Source organism: Physeter macrocephalus, chromosome 12, assembly GCF_002837175.3.
Source record: "Physeter macrocephalus isolate SW-GA chromosome 12, ASM283717v5, whole genome shotgun sequence".
In the NCBI taxonomy this organism is placed as follows: Eukaryota; Metazoa; Chordata; class Mammalia; order Artiodactyla; family Physeteridae; genus Physeter; species Physeter macrocephalus.
Genome location: NC_041225.1, coordinates 18,119,569 through 18,141,742, shown reverse-complemented (window position 1 = coordinate 18,141,742; position 22,174 = coordinate 18,119,569). Strand labels below are relative to the sequence as shown.

Below are 22,174 nucleotides of genomic sequence, written 5' to 3'. Positions count from 1 at the left end.
CTAGCACACCACTGTAAAGCAATTATGCTCCAGTAAAGATGTTAAAAATAAATAAATGAATAAAATAAAATGTATGCACCAGACCCTGACCTTTTGAGGTAATATAGGCATATCTCAGAGATATTGCAGGTTCGGTTCCAGACCACTGCAATGAAGCAAATATCACAATATAGCGAGTCATACGATTTTTTTGGTTTACCAGTGTGTATAAAAGTTATATTTACACTATTCAGTAGTCTGTTAAGTTTGTGATAGCATTATTTCTAAAAAAAAAAAAAAAAAAAAAACAAAAAAAAAAAAAAACCAGTATATACCTTAATTTAAAAATACTTTCTTGCTAAAGAATACTAATCATCATCTGAGCCTTTAGAAAGTTGTAATCTTTTGCAATGGTAACATCAAAGATCACTGATCAACATAACAAATATAATAATGAAAAAGTTTGAAATATTGTGAGAATTACCAAAATACGACACAGAGACACGAAGTGCGCAAATGCTGTTAGAAAAATGGGGTCCATAAAAAAATGATGTCCATTTGCTCGACTCAGGGTTGCCACAAACCTCCAATTTGTAAAAAACCACAATATCTGTAAAGCTCAGTAAAGTGCAATAAAACGAGGTATGCCTATACTGATTTTTACATATGAATTAACACTGCTATCCAGTCATCAAGAATTGGGCTCCCACTGTATCCCCAAGATACTGTGTGAAACTATTAAGTTGAATGAAACTCGTTTTTTGTTTGTTTGTTTGTTTGGTCTTTTTTTGCGGTACACGGGCCTCTCACCGCTGTGGGCTCTCCCGTTGCGGAGCACAGGCTCCGGACGCGCAGGCTCAGCGGCCACGGCTCACGGGCCCAGCCGCTCCGCGGCATGTGGGATCCTCCTGGACCGGGGCACGAACCCATGTCCCCTGCATCGACAGGAGGATTCTCAACCACTGCGCCACCAGGGAATCCCTGAAACTTGTTTTTTAATTCATTTGAAGCCCCAAGGATTTCTGTTATAAATTTATAATTCTCTAGGCCTTTATAAATTTTGTAATTTTTACCAACCATTGGAATTGGCTTGTGAGATGAATTATGAACTGTAATCTAACCAATAGACTTCAGGCTGCTTTTCCATCTCACAGGTTGAACTATTTATCACCAACCCTTTGCTTGATTTGATCGACACACATCTCTGCAGTGCTGGTCAACCGCTGTATTATGTCCAACTGGCGTATCCTTGGGCAGGTGCTGGAAAGCTTTCTCTAACTAAAACTCCGCTTCTCTGATTGAGATAAAGTCACTTCTCTGGTGGTGGCTGCTTTGGGTTATGTAGTAGGACATATCATCTATTACTGACAGTGTAAATGATGGTTTTGTAGATGTCATTTTAAGAGTCAGGTTGAAGTTTAAGTCTCTGACTTACTGTGGGGGGCAGGTTAGGTTTTGCTGATGTTAATCCTCTAACTCCTTTCTCAAGAACGTACGTCACTGGCAGTATTCACTCAGTGTCCTCCGTTTGCTCCTGGTTTTCCCAGCTCTATGACTGTCATCCTGTCTTCTGCCTCTGGAAGCATTTTCCTGTAGACCACTATCTCTGTTCCTTAGAGTTTAATTTAAGGCACTTCTCCAGGAATCTCTTCTTGATGAGACAAGGGAGCTATAGCTCTACCCAAAACACACATTGCTCATTTCTTAAGCTTGAAAAGTCAGCTCAGTTCCTCCACACCAACATCTGAAGACTGATGTATTGCATGGAATATGGTAGTCGAGAATGCAGACTTGGCCTGCAGAGTTGGGTTTCAACTATGGCCCTGCCCCAGGCTAGCCATATGATATTGAGGAAGTTTTCTTTTTCAAAATGTGGTAACATGGTATCCACTTTGTAAAATTGTGATGATTAGATTATATGATGACTATAAAGCACTCAGCACAGTGCGTAGAAAGTTAAGATACTCAGTGAAGTTGGCAATTGTTACTGCGACTGTGAGATCAATATGCATAGACAAATGGACCTGAAACAAGATGTGTTTGTCAAGTTATATCTAGTCACCTCCACGTCCCTTTTTCTGGAACAGCTGACTTTAATCTTCCTCACTACATTATCTTCTGTTTTCAGAAAGGGTGAAGTGCATATTATTATTCTCGGTATAATTCAAGAAGCTGCAAACACCAAGGAATTCAACAGAAAAAAAGAAACCTGTTTTAGAAACCATTGGGTTGAAGTAGAAAATGCAGGCAGGGTGATTTTTCTTTTTTTTTTTCTGTAACCTGCTGTAGGGCCATATGGTTGCTGAATGTGTTGATGCTGGTTTTAAGATTCCTGAGTATTTTAAACTTGACATGTTATTTTTTTAATGATTTCAAACATCATTTCTTTCAGGGCCTTTTCCCAGTGTTGCCATCCTATCGAACAGATGGCACGGCGGCATGTACATTTGCATTCTGCAGTCCTGCCATGTCATTGGCAAATTTTCATAGCACAAACGTGTGATTCTTTCTCTACCTTTTCAGTATGGCTGCAGTGAAATGGTAAATAGATTCTTCCCCAGAGCATCGAGGATATGGTGGAAGTTGGGATTGCGTATTGCTTCTTCTTTTTAATTTTATGTGATTATATTTTTGGGGTTTTATACCTACTGTTACTAGTACATTCTGTCTTTTCAAACTGGTCCTTGCATCCAAAGGACTAAAAGTCCTCATTATACCTTTATGATATGAGTAAAAATGGGGTGGTATTAGTGCTGAGAGGAACCTTAACGGTTACCTGTCACCCTTTCACGTCGCCCTGTTGACTTTTCTAGCTGCTACCTGAAATTGTCCTGTTTGTTTGTTGTCTGGTTTCGCCAAAGGATGGACTAAGCTCCGTGAGAGCTCGGACCCTGTCTGTTTCGTGGTCCCCAGTGATCATATGTGAACGAATGAATGAGTGAATGAAGTCATTAATAAGGGACCTTCTAGGCAATATACAGTATGATTCCAACTCCGTGACATTCTAGAAAAAGAAAACGATGGAGATAGTGAAAAGATCAGTGGTTCATGTTGAGGGGTGAATAGGCAGAGTACAGAGTATTTTTTAGGGCAGTGAAAATATATGATATTATAATTATGAATATATGTCATTATACGTTTGTCCAAACCCATAGAATGTACAACACCAAGCGTGAACCGTAAGGTAAACTGTCGACTTAGGGTGACTATGGCGGGTCAGTGTAGGTTCATACTTGGTAAAAAATGCACCATTCTAGTGAATGATATTGATAATGGTGGAAGCTATCCATGTGTGGGGTAAGGGGGTATATGGGAAATCTTTTGGCCTTTCTCTCAATTTTATTTTAAACCTAAAATTGCTCTAAAAAATAAGGTCTTAAATAAAAACAAATAATAATAATAAAATAAAGGACCTTCTAGGTACTAGAATTCTTTCATCAGCAGAATATGAGTTCCCTGAACATAATTGCTTTTCTAATCTTTTTACCTTTATTTTACTCAGGTCTGTTTGCAAAAGGGTTTGTCCAGGAGTGATGTCTTCATAGTCTTCCTTGTTTTTTATGATTTTTAAAAAAATAATAAATGACTTTTTAATAAAAATGGCTGTGTGGCTATAATAGTCCCTCAAGAGACGTTTTTTGGTTTTTGTTTGTTTGTTTGTTTTTTAACTTGGAGGGCATAGTGGGACTAGCGCCAACATCAAGACATCTATCTTCCTGCTTCACAGATTGAAAAGGCACAGGATGCAGGAGAGGCTGTATTGATCAGAGCTGGTTCCTTTTAAAGGCATGTGATGATGAAAAGTAAGCCCCCCAATATCTCTATTAAGGTCCTTTGATTTTTCTCTTTTTAAATGAGGTCTGGTGGGAATTCCCTGGAGGTCCAGTGGTTAGGGCTTGGCGTTTTCACTGCCGGGGCCCAGGTTCAGTCCCTGGTCGGGGAACTAAGATCTTGCAAGCTGTGTGGCACAGCCAAAAAAATAAAAATTTAAAAAATCTAAATGAGGTCTGCTAGGGCACCTGCACAGCTCAGAGGGGGTTCACGCGGCGGGCCGCACTGTCTGACCACTGACTTACTGTACACGGGGATCTGGGTTTGCCCTGATCATTGCTGTGCCCGGCCCATGACCTGCACTAAATGTCTCCGTGACTTCAGGCTAGGAACCTGTCTAAGATTTGTTCAGTCTGAGCCTTGCACGTAGAACAAATAGAAGAAACATTTAATATTGACAGTTACGCAGTGCTGGGTCTAGAAAAGGGCCGTCAGCTCTAATTATTGCCAGGTGTTGGCGGGTTCTTTGTCAGTACAGTAACAGATTCTGTCTGTCAGCTCAGAGGTACAGTGAGAGGTGAAGAGACACTTTGATGGCTTCAACCATGTGTCTATAAAGTGTTTTTGGCTTCACCAAGTAGGTCTTTATAGATATTAAAGTTTCTGTGAAAAGGGGCAGGAGCTTCATCTCTGCTGAATGAAAACTTTGATTTATCTAAAGCCAGAATTACAAAAGTGAGGGTCTTTGTACCGTGGGTTTATGTTTCCCACTTCTGAGCCTAGATTTTGCCACTGGAAGCCTCCAACGGTGCTCAGAGTAGAAGATAAAGTTCTGTAGGAGGTCGGCTCCAGCCCCAATGCAGGAAATAACCTACATGGGGAAAGAACTTGAAAAAGAATAGATATATGTATATGTGTAACTGAGTCATTTTGCTGTACACCTGAAACTAACACAATATTGTAAATCAATTATACTCCAATATAAAGTAAAAATTAAAAAAAATTTTTTTTCCTGGCCTTCACAATACACAGAGTATTTTTTTTGTGGAACATTTATGCAGGTAAGATTTGAGAACCAAGAGGAGAATATAAAAGTCAGCTGCTAGATTTGATTCTACCAACAACGGTAGGATTCGTTATGTCCAGTGAAGGTATATGGATTTGCTCTACTTCCTTTCTCACTTTGGAAAACAATCTCACCTGTCTTAGCATGAAGCTTTATTTATGATGTATTTTCTAAGGCACGGCTTTGCATTATAGGGTTAAGTGTATAATAAATGCTAACTAAGTGTAGTATTTTCCTCAGTAATGAGTTTAACCCTTTGTTTGCTGCAACCTGTAACCGTGTAACCTTCCTCGCTGTGAAGATGAATACTAATTATCATTATAAACAGTTCTTCTCATTATGTTCCTATGGATGGCATCTTTTATAGCTTGCTAATTATAAGCATGCAGAACTCAAGTGCTTAAAGTTAAATAATGTCAACAGTGTTGTAATAGATTTTCATGTTGAATACTTTTATTGATTAATTGTTCATTAAAATCTCTACCCAATTAATCTACTTAATTTATTGGATACTGTAATAATTCTTATTCCATACTCATAGATTAGTACTTTAAAAATATTCTTTTTGTTCTCTTTGTGGGCTTTCTTCACAAATAACTCATATAGACTGAACAGTACTATAACTAAACTAGAAGATATAGAAATTTACCGTGCATTAAAAAAAAAGTAAATTAAAAAAACACACAAGGTCCTACTATATAGCACAGGAAACTATATTCAATATCCTGTGATAAACCATAATGGAAAAGAATATGAAAAAGAATATATATATATGTATAACCGAATCACTTTGCTGTACAGCAGAAATTAACAGATTATAAATCAACTATACTTCAATAAAATTTTTTTTAAGTGAACAAAAATTTACCTTGCAACATTTTATTAATTGAAAATTGGTTGGCAACGACCAAAATTATAGTCTTAAAGTTAGCAAGAGTCTCACACTTAGAAGTGTGAGTTAATAACTAACTTCCACTCAGAGAGTCACTTAATTTCTGATTGAACACGTAGTTAATCATACCCATTCTCTGTTTGAATGGTTCTTCGCAAAAGAACTTTCAGAACGCTAAAATGACTCCTGTCCTTGACCCCACTGGTCCAAACTCCAGTGTCTGGAGTGACCCAGAATTACTTTAAACCCTTTTCCACGACAATGGCCTTGAAATATGGCAGATGTCCAGTGTGGCCCATTCCACTCTTCTCCTTCCCATGACAGTGTATCTCCACTTTCTTCAGCTCTTCCTCAAGTGCTCTGATGCTTCATCAGTCTTGTCATCCTTTTCTAGACTCCAGGAGCTTTCAGCTCAGCAACAAAGGGAAACGCTAAACACACAAGTATTACTAAGAGTAATGAGGTTCTCGTAGGGGAAGGAAACAGTGCTGCAGGTATAATGATAGAGAGGGAGGTTGGGGAGAGAGCTAACCCAGCCCAGGCTTTAAGCTCTCTGTTGGTTGAGGAGATGGCCTGCCCATGAGATGAACGGCTTTCCCACGTAATGCTCCATCCCACAATCCCAGTCCCCTTGCTCTGTTCGAGTTTCTCCCCTTAACATTTTACCCTCTAGGATACTGTGTGATTTATTTGCTTATCATTTTACTGCCTCCTTTCAGTAGAATCTAAACTCCACAAGGGCAGGAATTTTTGTCTGTTATATTCCGTTGTGAATCCCTAGCATCTAGAACGTGCTGGACACATAGTAAGCTCAATCAGTACTTACTGAACAATACTTACCCTTAGATATAACTATTCAGAGTTAGCTACCAGTCCGTCTAACCATATTAACAACCAATTCATACATTTCCAGATCACCTACTGGGAGATCTTATAAGTCCTTGACAGATGCCTTACAGAAATCCAGATACATTATGTTTAAGACCAGAGGAGGGACTTCCTTGTTGGTCCAGTGGTTAAGCCTTCCACGGCAGGGGCTGGGGGTTTGATCCCTCATCAGGGAGCTAAGATTCTGCATGCCGTGCAGTGCGGCCAAAAAAAAAAAAAGACCAGAGGAAATTGGAGACAGAACATCGTCTGATCATCTCGTCTTTGGGAACTCATGCTGGACCCTAGTAATCATTGCTTTCTTTTCTAAGGACTAAACTATTCTCTATATAACTCTAAAATAAAATCATTGTGCCTATTTACTGATCGGCTGTCATGTGGAAGGCATCCTCCGGAACGCCTCTTACACGTTGCCTCATTTTGTCCTCACATTTATTAGGTACTATCATTATCCTGTTTTATGGATGAGAAAGGTGATGTCTAGAGAAGTTAGGTAACTTCCCCTGGGGGACACATATGACAAAAGCAGAACTGGATTTTCAGAAGTCCATGTTTCTGGGTACTGCGCCGTACAGCCTCTGGCGTGACTGTTGGAACCTTGGCCAAACCTAAAAGTCTGTAGTTTGGGGATCCTGCCTTAGGAAGAGCTAGAGCTTTAGCCTTTTCCTGATGTAATTTCCTTCAATGCTCTTAGTGCATTTTGTTTTTCTGGGGCTGCCATGTAAAGTAACATAAAATGCTTTTAGCATTCTCTTAGTGTTTCCGCCTAACCAGGGTGTGAAACCCTCTTAATCTGTCTACTCCTCACTTGAGGATGGTTCTTGGTGTGCAGTCACAAGCACGGTAGAAGGCGAGTCATGCCTTCTTCTGTCATCGCTCATGTTGTACCATATCTCACCCCACCGTCTACCCCAGTGGTCACCAACCTTTTCTTTTTTTTTTTTTCTTCATTTATTTATTTTTGGCTGCGTTGGGTCTTCGTTGCTGCGTGCGGGCTCTCTCTAGTTGCGGCGAGTCGGGGCTACTCTTCATTGCGGTCCGTGGGCTTCTCATTGTGGTGGCTTCTCTTGTTGCGGAGCACGGGCTCTAGGCACGCGGGCTTCAGTAGTTGTGGCACGTGGGCTCAGTAATTGTGGCTCGTGGGCTCTACAGTGCAGGCTCAGTAGTTGTGGCACAGGTGCTTAGTTGCTCCACGGCATGTGGGATCTTCCCGGACCAGGGCCTGAACCCGTGTCCCCTGCATTGGCAGGTGGATTCTTAACCGCTGCGCCACCAGGGAAGCCCTCCAACTCTTCTTTGTACTTGGAAGGTCTTACACATGGTGCTAGGTGGCATTGAAGAGGGGATGCCTGCATTCTGCGCAGATGGCATCTTGCCATAATAATTGCAGCATAGTTAAAATGGGGTGTTTATTTATTATTAAACTTTTTGCTTTGTAAAGATTTTGTTTTTCTCCCTTTGGCTTATAACGGCAAGGGGTTTTGTGAGCTAGTGAGGGAATGAAGACGTAGAGAGGTTGTCTTCTCATTGGGCCCCTCACAGGCCTTGGAGTAGGGATAGAAAGCAGCTCAGCCCCCTCTGTAGTAGGGACACAGGAGCTGACATGTCTCTTCTCTTCCTGGGTGGCTCAACAAGAGTTACCAGAGGATGGCTTTGTCTGGTGATGTTTTACATGGAAATCCAAGGGTCAGCCAGCACTCCCAGGGGCCTTCCGAGACCGACCCTGATAGAGGAAAGGGAAAATGTGTGGATTCGTATCCCTGTTCGGCCCCAAGTACCCTGGCTTCACAGGCCAACGGACTCAGTCTGCTTTACACCATGACACACATGCAGGTTTTGAAGCAACTGAGCATTTTATGGCAGTGGAAGGGAAAAGATAAAATCCGTTATGACAGCTTTCCTCCCAATAGACTGCAAAGGTCTTCCAAGACTAACAGTAAAGCTACACCAGCAGACTCAAGAATGAAAATGCTGTAAATGTGCACAAATTTTAAAAAGGAAAAAAGAAAATCTTTAAGTATGGTGTTGTAGATAGATTTATTTTAAAATATGAAACTTCGAGTATTAAAAACTCACCAGCCAATCAAAATGTGTACCTATTTCTCATGTTTTCCAGTGCTACCTGCTCCCACGTCGCAGGTGGTCCTTCTCCCCTGCACCCCAGCTGATTTCAGCTGGATTTCTTTATTCAGCATGTATTTATAGCCTATCTCCTACTAGAGCATACATAGAAACAGTTGATGTCAGGCATACACAGAATGAACTCTATTCTGGGGGCCAGACGACCTGAGACCTTTTTGAAAAGGTGAAATGATAATGGGGAGAAAGACTCATGAAGGACATAACATATTAAGGGTTACTTGTGAATTGATGCTTTCTTTCTTTTAGCAAAATGCTTAAATAAAAATAATAGAATGTGCCAAATAGAATATTGTCGAATATGTAGCCCCACTTTTGCCATTTCCAATAGTCATTTCGAATCATGGCTAAAAGAGAATTGATTTTCTGTCTTAGTATGGAACATAAATCAGAGCAGCCCTAAGTACCTTTAATTGGTTAATTTCTTCAGGCCCATTGGATTACTCTCTCCATCTTGCAAGTTTTTGTGTTCAGAATTTCATGATTAGAAAAGAAAACCATGTTCTGACTATAAATAATAATCAAATGTGTTTTTCTTGTACATTTCGCTCCATCATTTAAGGGGAAAAAAAAGGATATATTAGAGGGATGCCCTATCAGCAAGCCTTCTGCTACCTACAAATAACATATTATGTGTTATTAGATTAGGTTGACCCTTGAACAGTCGAAAATCCACATACTGCTATCTCTGCCTCAAAAACAAATGAATTGATAAATGACTCACCCAAGGGCAGGAAACAGTTTGGATAGAATCAAGACTCAGATCCTAGTTCTTTTGATTCACATATGGTGATCTCTAATTGAACACAAACTTTCCCCCATACCTAGTTAATTTAAAGATCTGCAAAATGAAAATACAGGTACTATATTTGTTGGAAAAAACGGACATGTAAGTGGTTCAAACCCTTGTTATTCAAGGGTCAGCGATATGTAGGTCGGCTGCAGGATGAGATTCAGGAAAATGTTAAAAAGGAAATGGTACATTTTGGAAGTCCCACTGAAGTCTGCCTGACATGTGAGGGTTAAGTAACTTCAGCATTGTCACTGTTGCCTGAGCCTGTGTTAAAAGTAATGACCGCAGTTTTAGATGAAAGAGCACAGAGTAAAGAACACAGAAATCTTGAAGTGTTCTTGCCAATTTCAGACCACACGTGGGATGTGCATGTTTGATATTCCTGTTATGTGGATTCTGTACCCAGCTTTGACAGGACAGTGTGGAAGGTGGCCCCGCTATACAGCACTGGGTACTCTATTGAGACATGACCCCCTGGAAAAGCACTCAATATCAATTAGTGCTCAGGATGTAAAAACACTGTCTCTGGTTTTAATCTCTTTATGCCATCAATAGATGTTTGACAAGGTCAGTGCATTGACAGACCACTTAACTTTCTGAAAACCAAGTGTACTTTTAACTACAAGCTCTGATTGAGATCACTAGTTTTCAGTCTAAAAATAATAACATGATTAAAAGATCTTGTCCTATGGCTAGGAATCTGACAAAAAATCAATTACTAACTCTTTAACAATATTGCCTGTTGATGGAAGGCTAATACCTGTTCCCTAATTTACAAATACCAATGTGTAGATTAGGGAAGCCAAATGATTTTCTAATGGTTTCTGTATTAATGGGTATGTGCTTACCTTCAGTGGAGTAAATAAATGTTGATATTTTAAGAATTTGTTTTTAAGATAACTCTGGTTATTTCTTTTGATAAAGCAAAGACATTTGTATGACCAGCCATATTCAAGTGTTAGACTTTAATTTTTAAAGTAGTCTTTTAATTTTTTTTAGTATATTGGCCATTTACTATTCATTCAACAAACATCTTCAAGCGCTTACTATGTTGTACCAGTACTCTGCTAGGAAGTGGTCATAAATGAGAAATACCGTATCCACTGTAAAATCTACTAATACAAGTAAATGATACCTATCAACATTTTTCTCATTTTGTTCTTTTCAGTTCAGTATGGTATTTATTACTAGAGTAAAATCATAAAGTTAATGTGAAGGGGAGTGGGGAGAAACCGCTTAATGGGTACAATGTTTTACTTTGGGATGATGGAAATGTTTTGGAACTAGATAGAGGTGATTATGACTCACAACACTGTGAACGTACTAAATGCCACTAAATTGTACACTTTAAAAATGGTTGGTTGTCTGTTACATGACATTCACCTCAATTTTTTTTAATATACTTTGCAGTTTTTTCCTCTTGATACATTTATTTGACTTTGTATTCTATATTAGAGTTGGAAGGTATTTGAGAAGCCTGGCTCTGTCCCTTTCAGGCATTGTTTGGTATCTTTCAGTAGAATTCTGAAGATTTTTCTTATAGGTCTTAAACATGTCTTGTTAATGTTATTCCTCATTTATTTTTCTTGATATTGTGGGTGGGATTTTTTTCGTATTTTTAAAGTGTTTATTGCTGCTGCACAGAAGAGCTATCGAGCTTTGACTGTTCATAGCCAACCACTTTTTAAACCTCCCTTTTTAATAACAGTAACAATGGAGTCTTTTGGATTTTTCTAGGTATATGATCAAAAAAAACACTGAGATGATCACAGTTTTACGTAATTTCCCTAGTGATACAATACTTCAAAGAGGCCCTAATATTAAATATTAAGCTATTTTTGCATTCCTGGGACAAATCCCACTAAGTTCCCACTAATTCTTATAACATTTTATTGAATCATATTTACTAATAATCTTTTGAGGATTTTACATTTATTTTCATAAGGAGATTGATTTAGTCTCTTATGTGAGGTTTTTATATTAATTTAATAAAATAAATCATATAGCTAGCTTCCCATTACCTTCTACTCTGGAAGAGAAAATATGTGGCAATTAGTTCTTCCTTGAAAGTTTGAAATACTTCACTGTAAAACTATTCAGCTTAAAGCCTTATTTGAAGATAATTTTTAATTTAATCTGCATTCTCAGATTTATAGGCCTAATTTCATTTCTCTTTATGTCTTATGTCAGTTTTTTCCAGAAAGTTGCCAACTTTATCAAAATTTTTCGTTTATTAGTATTGTGTTCTATATTAATGTTAACCTCAATACTTTCTTATGATTATAAGCACTTCCATATGTTTTATCCCCTTCATATATCAAATTATTTTATGTTTATTTGAGCTTTCTTTTTATTGAACAGATTTTTAAGTGACTTTCCATTATTGTTTTGGGTAATGTGTTTTATTTTTGTTTCTAAGAAATTATATTTTGGCTTTATAAATTCTGACTTTTTGCCTTATAAATATTTCATTGGTTTTCTCTCTCTTATTTTCTTTCTTTGGTATGCCTCTTTGATTTTTTTTTTTTTTTTTTTGGTGGTACGCGGGCCTCACACTGTTGTGGCCTCTCCCGTTGCGGAGCACAGGCTCCGGACGCGCAGGCTCAGCGGCCATGGCTCACGGGCCCAGCCGCTCCGCGGCATGTGGGATCCTCCCAGACCGGGGCGCGAACCCGGTTCCCCTGCATCGGCAGGCGGACGCGCAACCACTGCGCCACCAGGGGAAGCCCTGCCTCTTTGATTTTAAATTTTCAATTGCTTAGCACATTCATTTTTTAAAAAAAAATAATGAAAGTTTTTAGTGTATGAATTTACCTCTAAGAATATCTTTGGGAGCATCCCATAATTTTGTTTTGCAGTATTTTTATATTATTTTCCTGTAAATATGAAGAGTTATTTATAGTTGATTTTTATAGTGATTTTTTTTATTCCAAGAGTTCTAGGAGATTTTATGTCTACCCTGTTTTAATTCATAGCTTAAGTGTTTTGATAACTTGTAGCTAAAGAGTCTGGGCTATAAAGCAATGCTTTTTGGAATTTTTTGAAGCTCTTTTGTAGCTCAGTATATAACCACTTCAGTAGCTATTTCATGTGTGCTTGAAAAATTGGGGTTTCCTCATAATAGTCTAAGTTCATTATATCTTTCAGTTTGTCCTAATTTAATTTTATTTTCAAGTTCTCTATCTCTCTTATATAGTTGGGATCTCGTTTTGGTATCCTTTGTCTATTAGGAAAAATAGGGGTGGACTAAAGATGTCTAACCATAATAATTCTATTTTTTTCCTTTTTCTTAGCATACCTTATTTTGATGCTCTATTAATGCCCTATTTTTTCCTCATTCTGTGTTGTGCTCTCCAATTCTTTTTTTTTTTTTGCTATGAACTGTCCTTTAGTTGAAAATAATATCACTGCTATCTGCTGTCATTTTGTTTGCATTCTTATGATATACTTTTTTACACCTTTCCTTTTTTATTATTATTTTTTCTCAGTGTATAAATGTCTAAGCGATGGTGACAGTAATTCTGAGGGAAAAAACTGGATGTAAGCAGCAGAGCAACAGGTGAAGCAATTGGCTGAGCACATTCGGGAGATCAGGAGTGGGGACCCAGGAGGGACGAGGCCAGCCTCCAGCTCCGGCGATCGGGAGCAGAGTGTGGCCTCAAAAGGGGAAGTGGGGACTTCCCTGGCGGTCCAGGGGGTTAAGACTCTGCACTTCCAATGCAGGGGGCACTGGTTCAATCCCTGGTTGGGGAACTAAGATCCCACATGCCGGTGAGTGTGGCGCAAAAAAAAAACAAACAAGAAACCATGTAGGCATGATCATTCCTAAAAAAAAATAGCACTTGTAAAAAAAAAAAAAGAAAAGAAAAGAAAAGAAGGGAGAAGAGTTAGGTGGGCATAAGACTTGCTGAAGAGAGAACTGGCTGACACTCTCCTGACCTCAGGTGACCCTGGCCTCAGGCGAGGCTGGTGCCACAGTCAGTGGATGGAGCTTCACATAGACTTGCGATAATCCCTGTATTCAAGCTTAGATCCTCGCCCAGTGCTTTGGTGGCACTGATGGGACACCTAATTTCTTTGTACCTCAATTTTTCTCTGTATCAAAAATAGTAAGACTTATTTAAAAATATTTCTGTAGCGTATTCAAGAGTGTGCATGTGATAAACAATGTCTAAATGTTTGAGGATCTTTCGAGTGCTTGCAGACAAACGAGGGTACTGTGACTTTCAAACAGTATTATTTTAGAATGAAAGTTCTGCCTTCAATGTGTCTGATGAAGAGATAAACTGTTTTTGAAAATAGGATTATGTGCAGCTTCGTCTCCTCCGTAGTGAAATGACGTCTCCCACTGATTGGATCGAGCCTTTTCTCCTTAAGCTCGGCTTGCTTCTTCCAGTGCTGTGTGCGTGGCATGGTAATTAGGGGCTTAGGTTCTCAGTGATAGGATGCTCCTGGCTATTTCTTGAGCTATACTTACCCACCGCTCCATTCCTCACACTGCGCTGGCAGAGCGTGTGGTGTGTATTTTTAAGTGGTAAGGTTTGAGGAAAGCAGTTCCATGGAAAAAGGAACGTGATCGACAAGGCTTGTAGAGAAGGAGAATCAGCTGGGGTGGCTCGCTTTTAATTGAAGTTTAGTTGGAGGTTCAGTGAGGTGAGGCTGTTATGACAGATTTCAAAATGTAATGATAGGAAAAGGGGGTGGGTTCATCAAAGTCGGAGTAAATACAGAGCAACAGCTCAGCAACCCAGCGTGAAGCAGCAGCTACGAACTCTCACAAAACGCAGAGTAATTAAAATTGGCGTCGCACAGCCCTCCTCAGTGGGTACCTTTCCAAGGAAAGCAGTGACTTTATTGTGAAAAAATATAAACACAAATTTGGAGATGTAAATTACATGCATGTTTTAATCTTGTTCATAAACACTGAAAGTTTTAAAAATGTAAATATAATCAAAGTGCACAACTGCAGCTGAAACCAGATTTGAGAAGGATTTTGAGAAAGAAAGAAGGTGAAAGACCCTGCAGTCTCCCTGACCCCTCACACCCTGCCCATCCCAACCCTACCTACCCATCTCCCCCGCACCCCACCTTTGTGGATTTGGAAAAGAAGAGGTAGAATTCTGCCCTCCAGTTTCTGAGGACACAAATCCTTGTCTCTAATTTGTCAACATCACAGAAGAGATGGTTAGTATTAACCCTTTCTCTCCATTTCCTCTCCTGCCTTAACCCTATTGGTCTATGAGTGTGAAGTTTGAGGTGAATGAGTACGATCCGCAGTGACTAAGCATGGGATAATTTGCAGCATGGGAACGAAGGAGGAAATTTATCCAAACGCTATCCAGATTCTTCTATTTCCATACTTTAAGCACGAGAGTGACCTCAAGTGGAGCCAGTTCTCAAGGTTGAGCTTGGAGAAATAGCATTAGATAGTAGAAAATTGACTGCAGTGGTGTTGAGGAAATGTGTGTGGGTTCTACCTTGACTGTCCTTTACTGCCAAAAATGATTTTGGACAAGAATCTTCACTTCACTGGGCCACAGTTTCTCCATCTGTTGAAGTCATTGAATTGGGTAAAATGAGCTCGAAGGTTCCTTCCATTTCAACCTTTCTGTAATATTACGCCTCATGGATCCACTCCAATCTAAACAGGGCCTGGGAAATTCAACCCCAATGTGGTACCCTTCCCCAGGTGGCCCCAGGAGTCAGAAATGTTCCAGACGAGGGCCAAGATTTTCCTCTGCCAAAGCTCCTCCGCTCTGTAATTTAAAGCCAGGACTCCCTGAGACTTTTGTAGGAAGTCTTTTGTCCTGGCCTCAGTTCTGCACCTGCTCAGCTGGGCAAGGGGCCCTCCCAGGAGGGAATGACCTGATGTCTGGCCAGACCATCAAAGTTCACGGTTGGAGTTGCCATCGAGATGAACCAGTGTAATAATTCTGCATATTTTATCTACATTGATGAGGGAAGCATTTAGCAGGGCTTTTATATTCTGTTCCTCTCTCAGTGTGCTCCCTTTTCAGAGTAGGGTAGTGGAAATTTATAGGATTATGGGGAGAGATACTGAGGGCCACCTGTCATTGATATAAATCATTTCAAATGAAATTATAGTGTGGTATTCAGGGGAAGCTTAGTTTCAAGGAACTAAACATATCAAGAGTCTTTGTAGTAAGTGGTGTACCTGGGTGAGTCCACCAGGAGAGCATGAAGTCAAGTTTTTCTTGATTGATTGTTTTAAGGTGGAAAATAAAAAGTACATTGAGAATTTAGCATTTGCTCTCCCAATATGTTTCATGGTAGGAAAGGGTTGGGATTTGGAAGTAGGGTAAGAGAAATGGTTGTGGGTTTGAAGATTCGTTTTCCAATTCGACCACTGATTCCCACCTGAGCTCTGAAGGAGGTCATTTCAAAGGACCATTGAGCCCTGGCCTGGCTGAGGCTTCACCACACAGCCTTTGTGATGGTTGCCTCTGGCTGCCCTGGAAAGGAAACAGGGTTTGGGCTGGTTCCAAAAAGAGCTCTCTGATCTAATTTGATTGGAGTAGCAGAATGGTGAAATTTCCAGAGCAGTCCCGCGATAAGGCGTTGGGAACAGAAGTTGGGGGTGTATTAGATGTATGTTGCCAAACTGGAACTTTTGGGAAGACAGGAGAAGGGGTGAATATAGGAAGGAGGAATGAAATATTAGTAAAAAGCTTTGGGTCTTCTAATCTTATCACGATATTTAACGCTGTTTTTCTTGTTTTATAAGGATAGACATATGTGTTATGTTCATGCACTGTTAGCAACAGTAGTTGTGCTTTACACATTTCGTTATTGATTTTTTTAATGATGAGACTAGAAAGGAGTAATTTATACAAAGATAATGTTCCTGTTTTAACTAAAACATCAAATAATCCATAAGGAAATAAACTTCACCTAAAAGTTCTCAAACTGTTGGATTAAGTCCTACATATAAAAACCAAAACTATAAAACTCTTAAAAGAACACATGGGTAAATCTTTATAACCTTGGATTTGGCAATGACTTCTTAGACACGACACCAAGAGCAAAGCAATAAAGAGAAAAATAGGTAAATTAGACTTCATCAAATTAAAAATTTTGTGCATCCGTGAACACTATCAAGAGGGTGAGAATACATTCCAAATAATGGGTAAAAATATGTGCAAATCATGTACCTGATAAGGTCCTAGTATCCAAAATATATAAAGAACTCTTAAAACAAAACAATAAAGTTAACAAGCCCAATTTAAAAGTGGGCAAAAGACATTTCTCCAAAGAAGATACACAAATGGCCAAAATGCACTTGAAAAGATGCTCAACATCGTTAGTCCTTAGGAAGATGCAGATTAAAGTCTCAACACAATACCATTTTACACCCATTAGGATGGCTATTATACAAAGCACAACAAAACCAGAAAATAACAAGTGTTGGTTAAGATGTGGAGAAGTAGAACCTTCATACATTGCTAGTAGGAATATAAAATGGTACAGCCAGTATGGAAAACAATTTGGCAGTTCCTCAAAAAGCTAAGCATAGAATTGCCATATGATCCACCAATTCAACTTGTAGTTCTATACCCAAAAGACGTGAAAACAGGTATTCAGACAAAAACTTGTGTACAGATGTTTACAGAAGTGCTGTCACAACAGCCAAAGTGGAAAAACCAAAATGTCCATCAACTGGATAAACAAAATGTGGTCTGTCCATAAAAAAGAATGTTACTCAGCCAGAAAAAGGAATAAAGTACTGACATAGGTTACAACGTGGATGAACCTTGAAAACATTATCCTAAGTGAAACCAGCCAGACACAAAAGGCCACATGTTATATGATTCATTTATATGAAATATTTAGAATAGAAAAATCCCTAGTAACAGAAAGTAGATTAGTGGTTACCAGGAGCTGGGGAGAGGGAGAAATGGGGACTTACTGCTTAAGGGGCATGGGGTCTCCATTCCGGGTGGCGAAAATGTTCTTGAACTAGTTAGTGGTGACATTGTGAATGTATTTAAGGCCAGTAAATTATACACTTTAAGATGGTTGAAATAGTAAAGATTATGTTTTGTGTATTTTACCACAATAAAAAAAAAAGTTTCCAAATTATATAAACATCATAGAAACTCTGGTAATTTGACAAACAAATGAGCTCAGGTTTGCTGAGGAAATGCATATATTTCAAGCACAGCCTTTGGGACTGGGGAAAGCTTCTGGAAGAGAAAATGTACATGACTGAAGATGAGTCCTGTTTCCTGGTCCAGACTTGCTCTTCTGTGGCCTGGGGCAAGTCATGTAAACTCTCTGAGCCTCAGAGAGGCTTGGGAGCCTTGGACAAACCTTCTATTTCTGGGTAGGAAAAATCTCAATCACTTGTGGGACCTTTTCAAGCCTCACACACTTGCAATTCACCTTGGCCTCTTACCCAGTGTGAAGGGTGGAATATTTCTGATGGAATGCTCTACTACCAGGAAGCAGGAAGAGCGGGTGGGGTACACACACAGGGGTCTGGGAGTGTGAAAGTACACCTTCTGGTAGAGCCTTTGCAATACTGAGAAGTCCTGGAGCTGGTTGTGATAACGCTCACATTCCTGGGAAGGGCAGGAGGTAGATTCATTCGTTGCTTCCTATGCCGCCCACTGGCAGATATTCACACTGAAAGTCACAGAGCCCCTGAGTGGGTGGAGTGTCTGTCCTAGAGGGAGGAGAGGTCATTCCAGAGTCCGTCTGTGAACTGCAGTTGTGGTGCGTGTGCTGAAGAAGAAGTAAATGCTGCGTGGATGAGTACTCCAGGGCTAGGGATGCTGCTCTGAGGAAGCTCACGGTTGACCTGCCTCTGAAGGATGACTTGGAATGAACCAGGAAAACCAGGAAGGTGCAGACCAGCATTCCTGGGGGAGAGAGAACCGTGAGGAGGAAGGAAAGCAGGGTGGGCTTGGGGAAGACATCGCCCGCCAAGAAAGCCTCCTGCTGGGAGGTCATGCTGAGTCGTGGTCAATGTCACTGAATTAAAAGGCCAGGGAAGTATTTTGCTGAGACCACAGTAGGCACTTCTACCAGCAAACGCTGCTTTCACGTCCCCACAAAACTACCTCCTGTGCTCTGCGAGTACGTTACCAGCAGTAACCACACAGCATCCCTGAAACTTAAAATGGTCCCCAGAGTTGGCTGCGACCTGAAGCCACCGCTCCTCAGAGCCTATACCATCTCCCCAGCACAGGGCAGCGTGGGTTACAGAACCAGTGGCTCTGGAGTGTGACACCCAGCCTACCCTGGGAGTGCTGGGAGAATGTGTCTCCTTTTGGTCTTTTGGGTTTTGGCCCACCACCCAGTAAATCTAGGCTCTGAGGGTGGTAGAACTACCAAGAGTTGCACTTGTATTCAGCAGGACCATTGCATGCATTTGGTGGGTGGACCGGATCCATCTTTGTGGTGTGGGCCACATTTCCTTCCACGCTTTGATGGAACCCAAGGTGAATGGAGCTCATACCTGCCAGTCATGTGCTGTACTCCTAGGAGCCTTCCCTGCTTAGAGTTGACGTGGTTGGAGGGCCCAGCGCTGCAACTCTGGGGTGTGTGCTATGCTCCCGGCTGCCCTGTCCACGGTGCAGCAGTGGGAAGGGAGGGTGGTCACAGCCTTGATTGGAGTTGTCCCCTTAAGGAAAGGAGCCTATCTGTAAGTCCTACTTTAGTCAAGGCCCCTTGTCCGAACTCTGTTAAATTTGGAGGCTTATGTGTCATTTCTTCTCTGTAACCGTAAGTCTGTTCTATCTGGCTTAATGTTTTTTCCCTTTGCTTGCAGGAGAGTAGATCTGGAGAAACCAACAGCTGTGTTGAAGAAATAATTCGGGTAAGGATATTCTTTTACAAATCTTACCAACTGGTTGACATAGATTCCAGATAGAAGGAGGTGCAGGTGCAGTGTCAAAGCGAGCCCATTGTTCACGTGTTGTTTGATCTTTACCCTTTCTGAGGGTAATCACCTAAGTTGCCTAAATAATAGTACTTTACAAAACAACTTCTAAAGCTTCCTTTAGAAACCTAGGAGCTACACCTTAATCTGGTCCCTTTGCACAGGCTGAGGTGACACTGTAGTAAAGGGATCAGCTGGAAGACAGAACAACAGAGTTGAGATGGAAAATATGATTGTGTTCGCATTTGGATTCTCCCATTTATCACCCTACTATTTAAAAGCATCTTTCAATAGTCTGTGCTTTCCAGTCAGGCAGGGGTTGCCTGGTTATTTTTCTCCCAGGCTTAATTAGAATCGGAAGCACTCTGACAAAGAGGTGATGCTCAGTGTTGAAAATTTATTTCTAGATTGTTATGCGTGTTATTATTTTGCCTGTTACTCCCTGTAAGCCTGTCCTTTTCATCATCATCCTCTCACGTGCACGGCCTCTGTGAACTAGTTTCACGCACAGATGCACTTAGGCTGGGCTGTTCTGCCATATTAGCGTTCTCCCGCGTACTCAAACTTACAATCAGGATGTCCTCTTCAACCTATATTTTGTCTTCAATCATATTTTTCATCGGAATAACCTAATAATTTATAGCTCTCAGAAAGCGGATATTACACTGGGCAAAACACCAAGGCAAATCAGACCAGATGGTGTGGCAATTCTCTATAAAGAAAAAGAAAAACTTTATTTTAATATGTTTGTAACTTTGGGGCATCCTACACACTTCTTCTTGAATTGCTAGTGAATTACAGTAATATGGTCATGTGGTTTAAAATTTTACACTAAACATCAAGTTGTTTTCAGCGGTAGGATTTTTATTTCTTCCTGGAAAGCATTGTTTCATAAATAAATTTTTTCACTCTCAAATTGATTAAAATAACTCATTGAAGCTTGATTTGATGACTTCATAATGATTTTTGTTTTTCTGGCAGAGACTTATATAGTAGAAAACAGTTGTTAAAATGTGGTAGCTTCATTTCTGGCATTTAAGTATATGTTGAATAAAATACGTGTTGTATTTTACATCGAAATTATCTCTATCTTGGGGCCTTGTTTCAGGTTAAACACAGATAGTGTAAAATGCAGATGTACTTTTCCTATTTTTCTCTTCTAACATACTTTCATGTTTGGGGTCCCAGTATTCAATGTTCAAGCCATCTTCCTTTGATTGGTTACGGTGTTTATATCTGCAAAATGATAATACCACAACACACCAATCGCCTCTTTGGTTTCTCTGTTTATGTTTAAAAAATCCTACCCCTCGTCATCCTTTCTTATCTTTTCTGAGGATATGGAAGAACTCTGTTGTTTGACCTTTCTGTTCTATATTCTAAGCAGGGCTTGAAGTTTATAAAGAGCTTGAGTTTTTCTCATACCAAAACGATATACTTTAGAGAAGCAGTCCACAACCTTTTCGGCACCAGGGACTGGTTTTGTGGAAGACATTTTTCCACGGGGGTGGGGGGGGGTGCTTTCGGGATGATTCAAGCGCATTACATTTATTGTGCACTTTATTTCTATTATTATTACGTAGTAATATATAATGAAATAATTATACAACTCACCGTAATGCTGACAGGAGGCGGAGCTCAGGCGGTAACACGAGTGATGGGGAGCGGCTGTAAATACAGATCAAGCTTCGCTCGCTCACCCGCCACTCACCTCCTGCTGTGCGGCCCGGTTCCTAACAGCCACGGAGCGGTGCCGGTCTGTGGCCCAGGGGTTGGGGACCCCTGCTTTAGGTAGTGCAAAATTCACTTCAAATAAAACTGAATGCTGTAGTCAAGAGTTTAAAGCATTATTTATTTTTTTCTTAAGAGAGCTGATGAGAGCCTGGCACCCCGGCCCCACTCTCCTACCTTCCCACGATACTGATCCCTCACCCGCCGCTCACCTCCTGCTGTGCGGCCCGGTTCCTAACAGCCACGGAGCGGTGCCGGTCTGTGGCCCAGGGGTTGGGGACCCCTGCTTTAGGTAGTGCAAAATTCACTTCAAATAAAACTGAATGCTGTAGTCAAGAGTTTAAAGCATTATTTATTTTTTTCTTAAGAGAGCTGATGAGAGCCTGGCACCCCAGCCCCACTCTCCTACCTTCCCACGATACTGACCCCGAATCCATCACACCGTGGGTGCCGCCCCTGCCCGCCTTGAATCAGGTGTGGAACAAGAGGGAAAGCCTGGACCAATGAGAGAATTGATTTATGTGTATGTGCAGGGTCAAGGGTAGGGGGGATGCTGCCTTCACAGGAAGACAGCTGAGCTCTGAGTTCCACACTTCCCAGAGCTTGTGAGGAGTGTTCCAAAGAGGAGATGGTATAGACTGGGAAGTGACGGTGGTGCTGGTGCTGTCGTGTGAGCATCTTTCTCTCCCCTCACCTGGCAGTCTAAGGTGTTAGCAGTGCTCTAACTTCAGGAGCTCCTAGAAGATCATGTCTGTGTTCCCAGTTTTGCCTGGAATGTTTTTCTGGCTGTCATCTGCCTCTCACACCAGGCAGCCCCAGGATCGTCTTCCCCTCTTATCCTAAGCATCTCCTCTCCTGCAAACACAAGCGCAGGGCGCCTTCTCAGTTACAGCCTGTTGGATTTGTTGTGTATCTGTCACACATCAGTATTCTTCCCACACGGTGGCCCTAATGTTTGGAATTTCGAATTCACGATTTTGTGGAATGAATAAATAAATGAGTGAGTGAGTA

At 40.6% G+C, this 22,174-nt stretch overlaps 1 protein-coding gene across 1 annotated transcript in view; it reads left to right on the top strand.

The window, feature by feature from the left end:
* Positions 1-22,174, top strand: part of AFF3 (ALF transcription elongation factor 3) — a 586,002-nt gene that overhangs the window by 250,460 nt on the left and 313,368 nt on the right. The window contains exon 5 of the mRNA XM_028496803.2: positions 19,322-19,369. Coding sequence (XP_028352604.1) covers positions 19,322-19,369 — 48 coding nt within the window. The remainder of the gene's footprint in view (positions 1-19,321; positions 19,370-22,174) is intronic.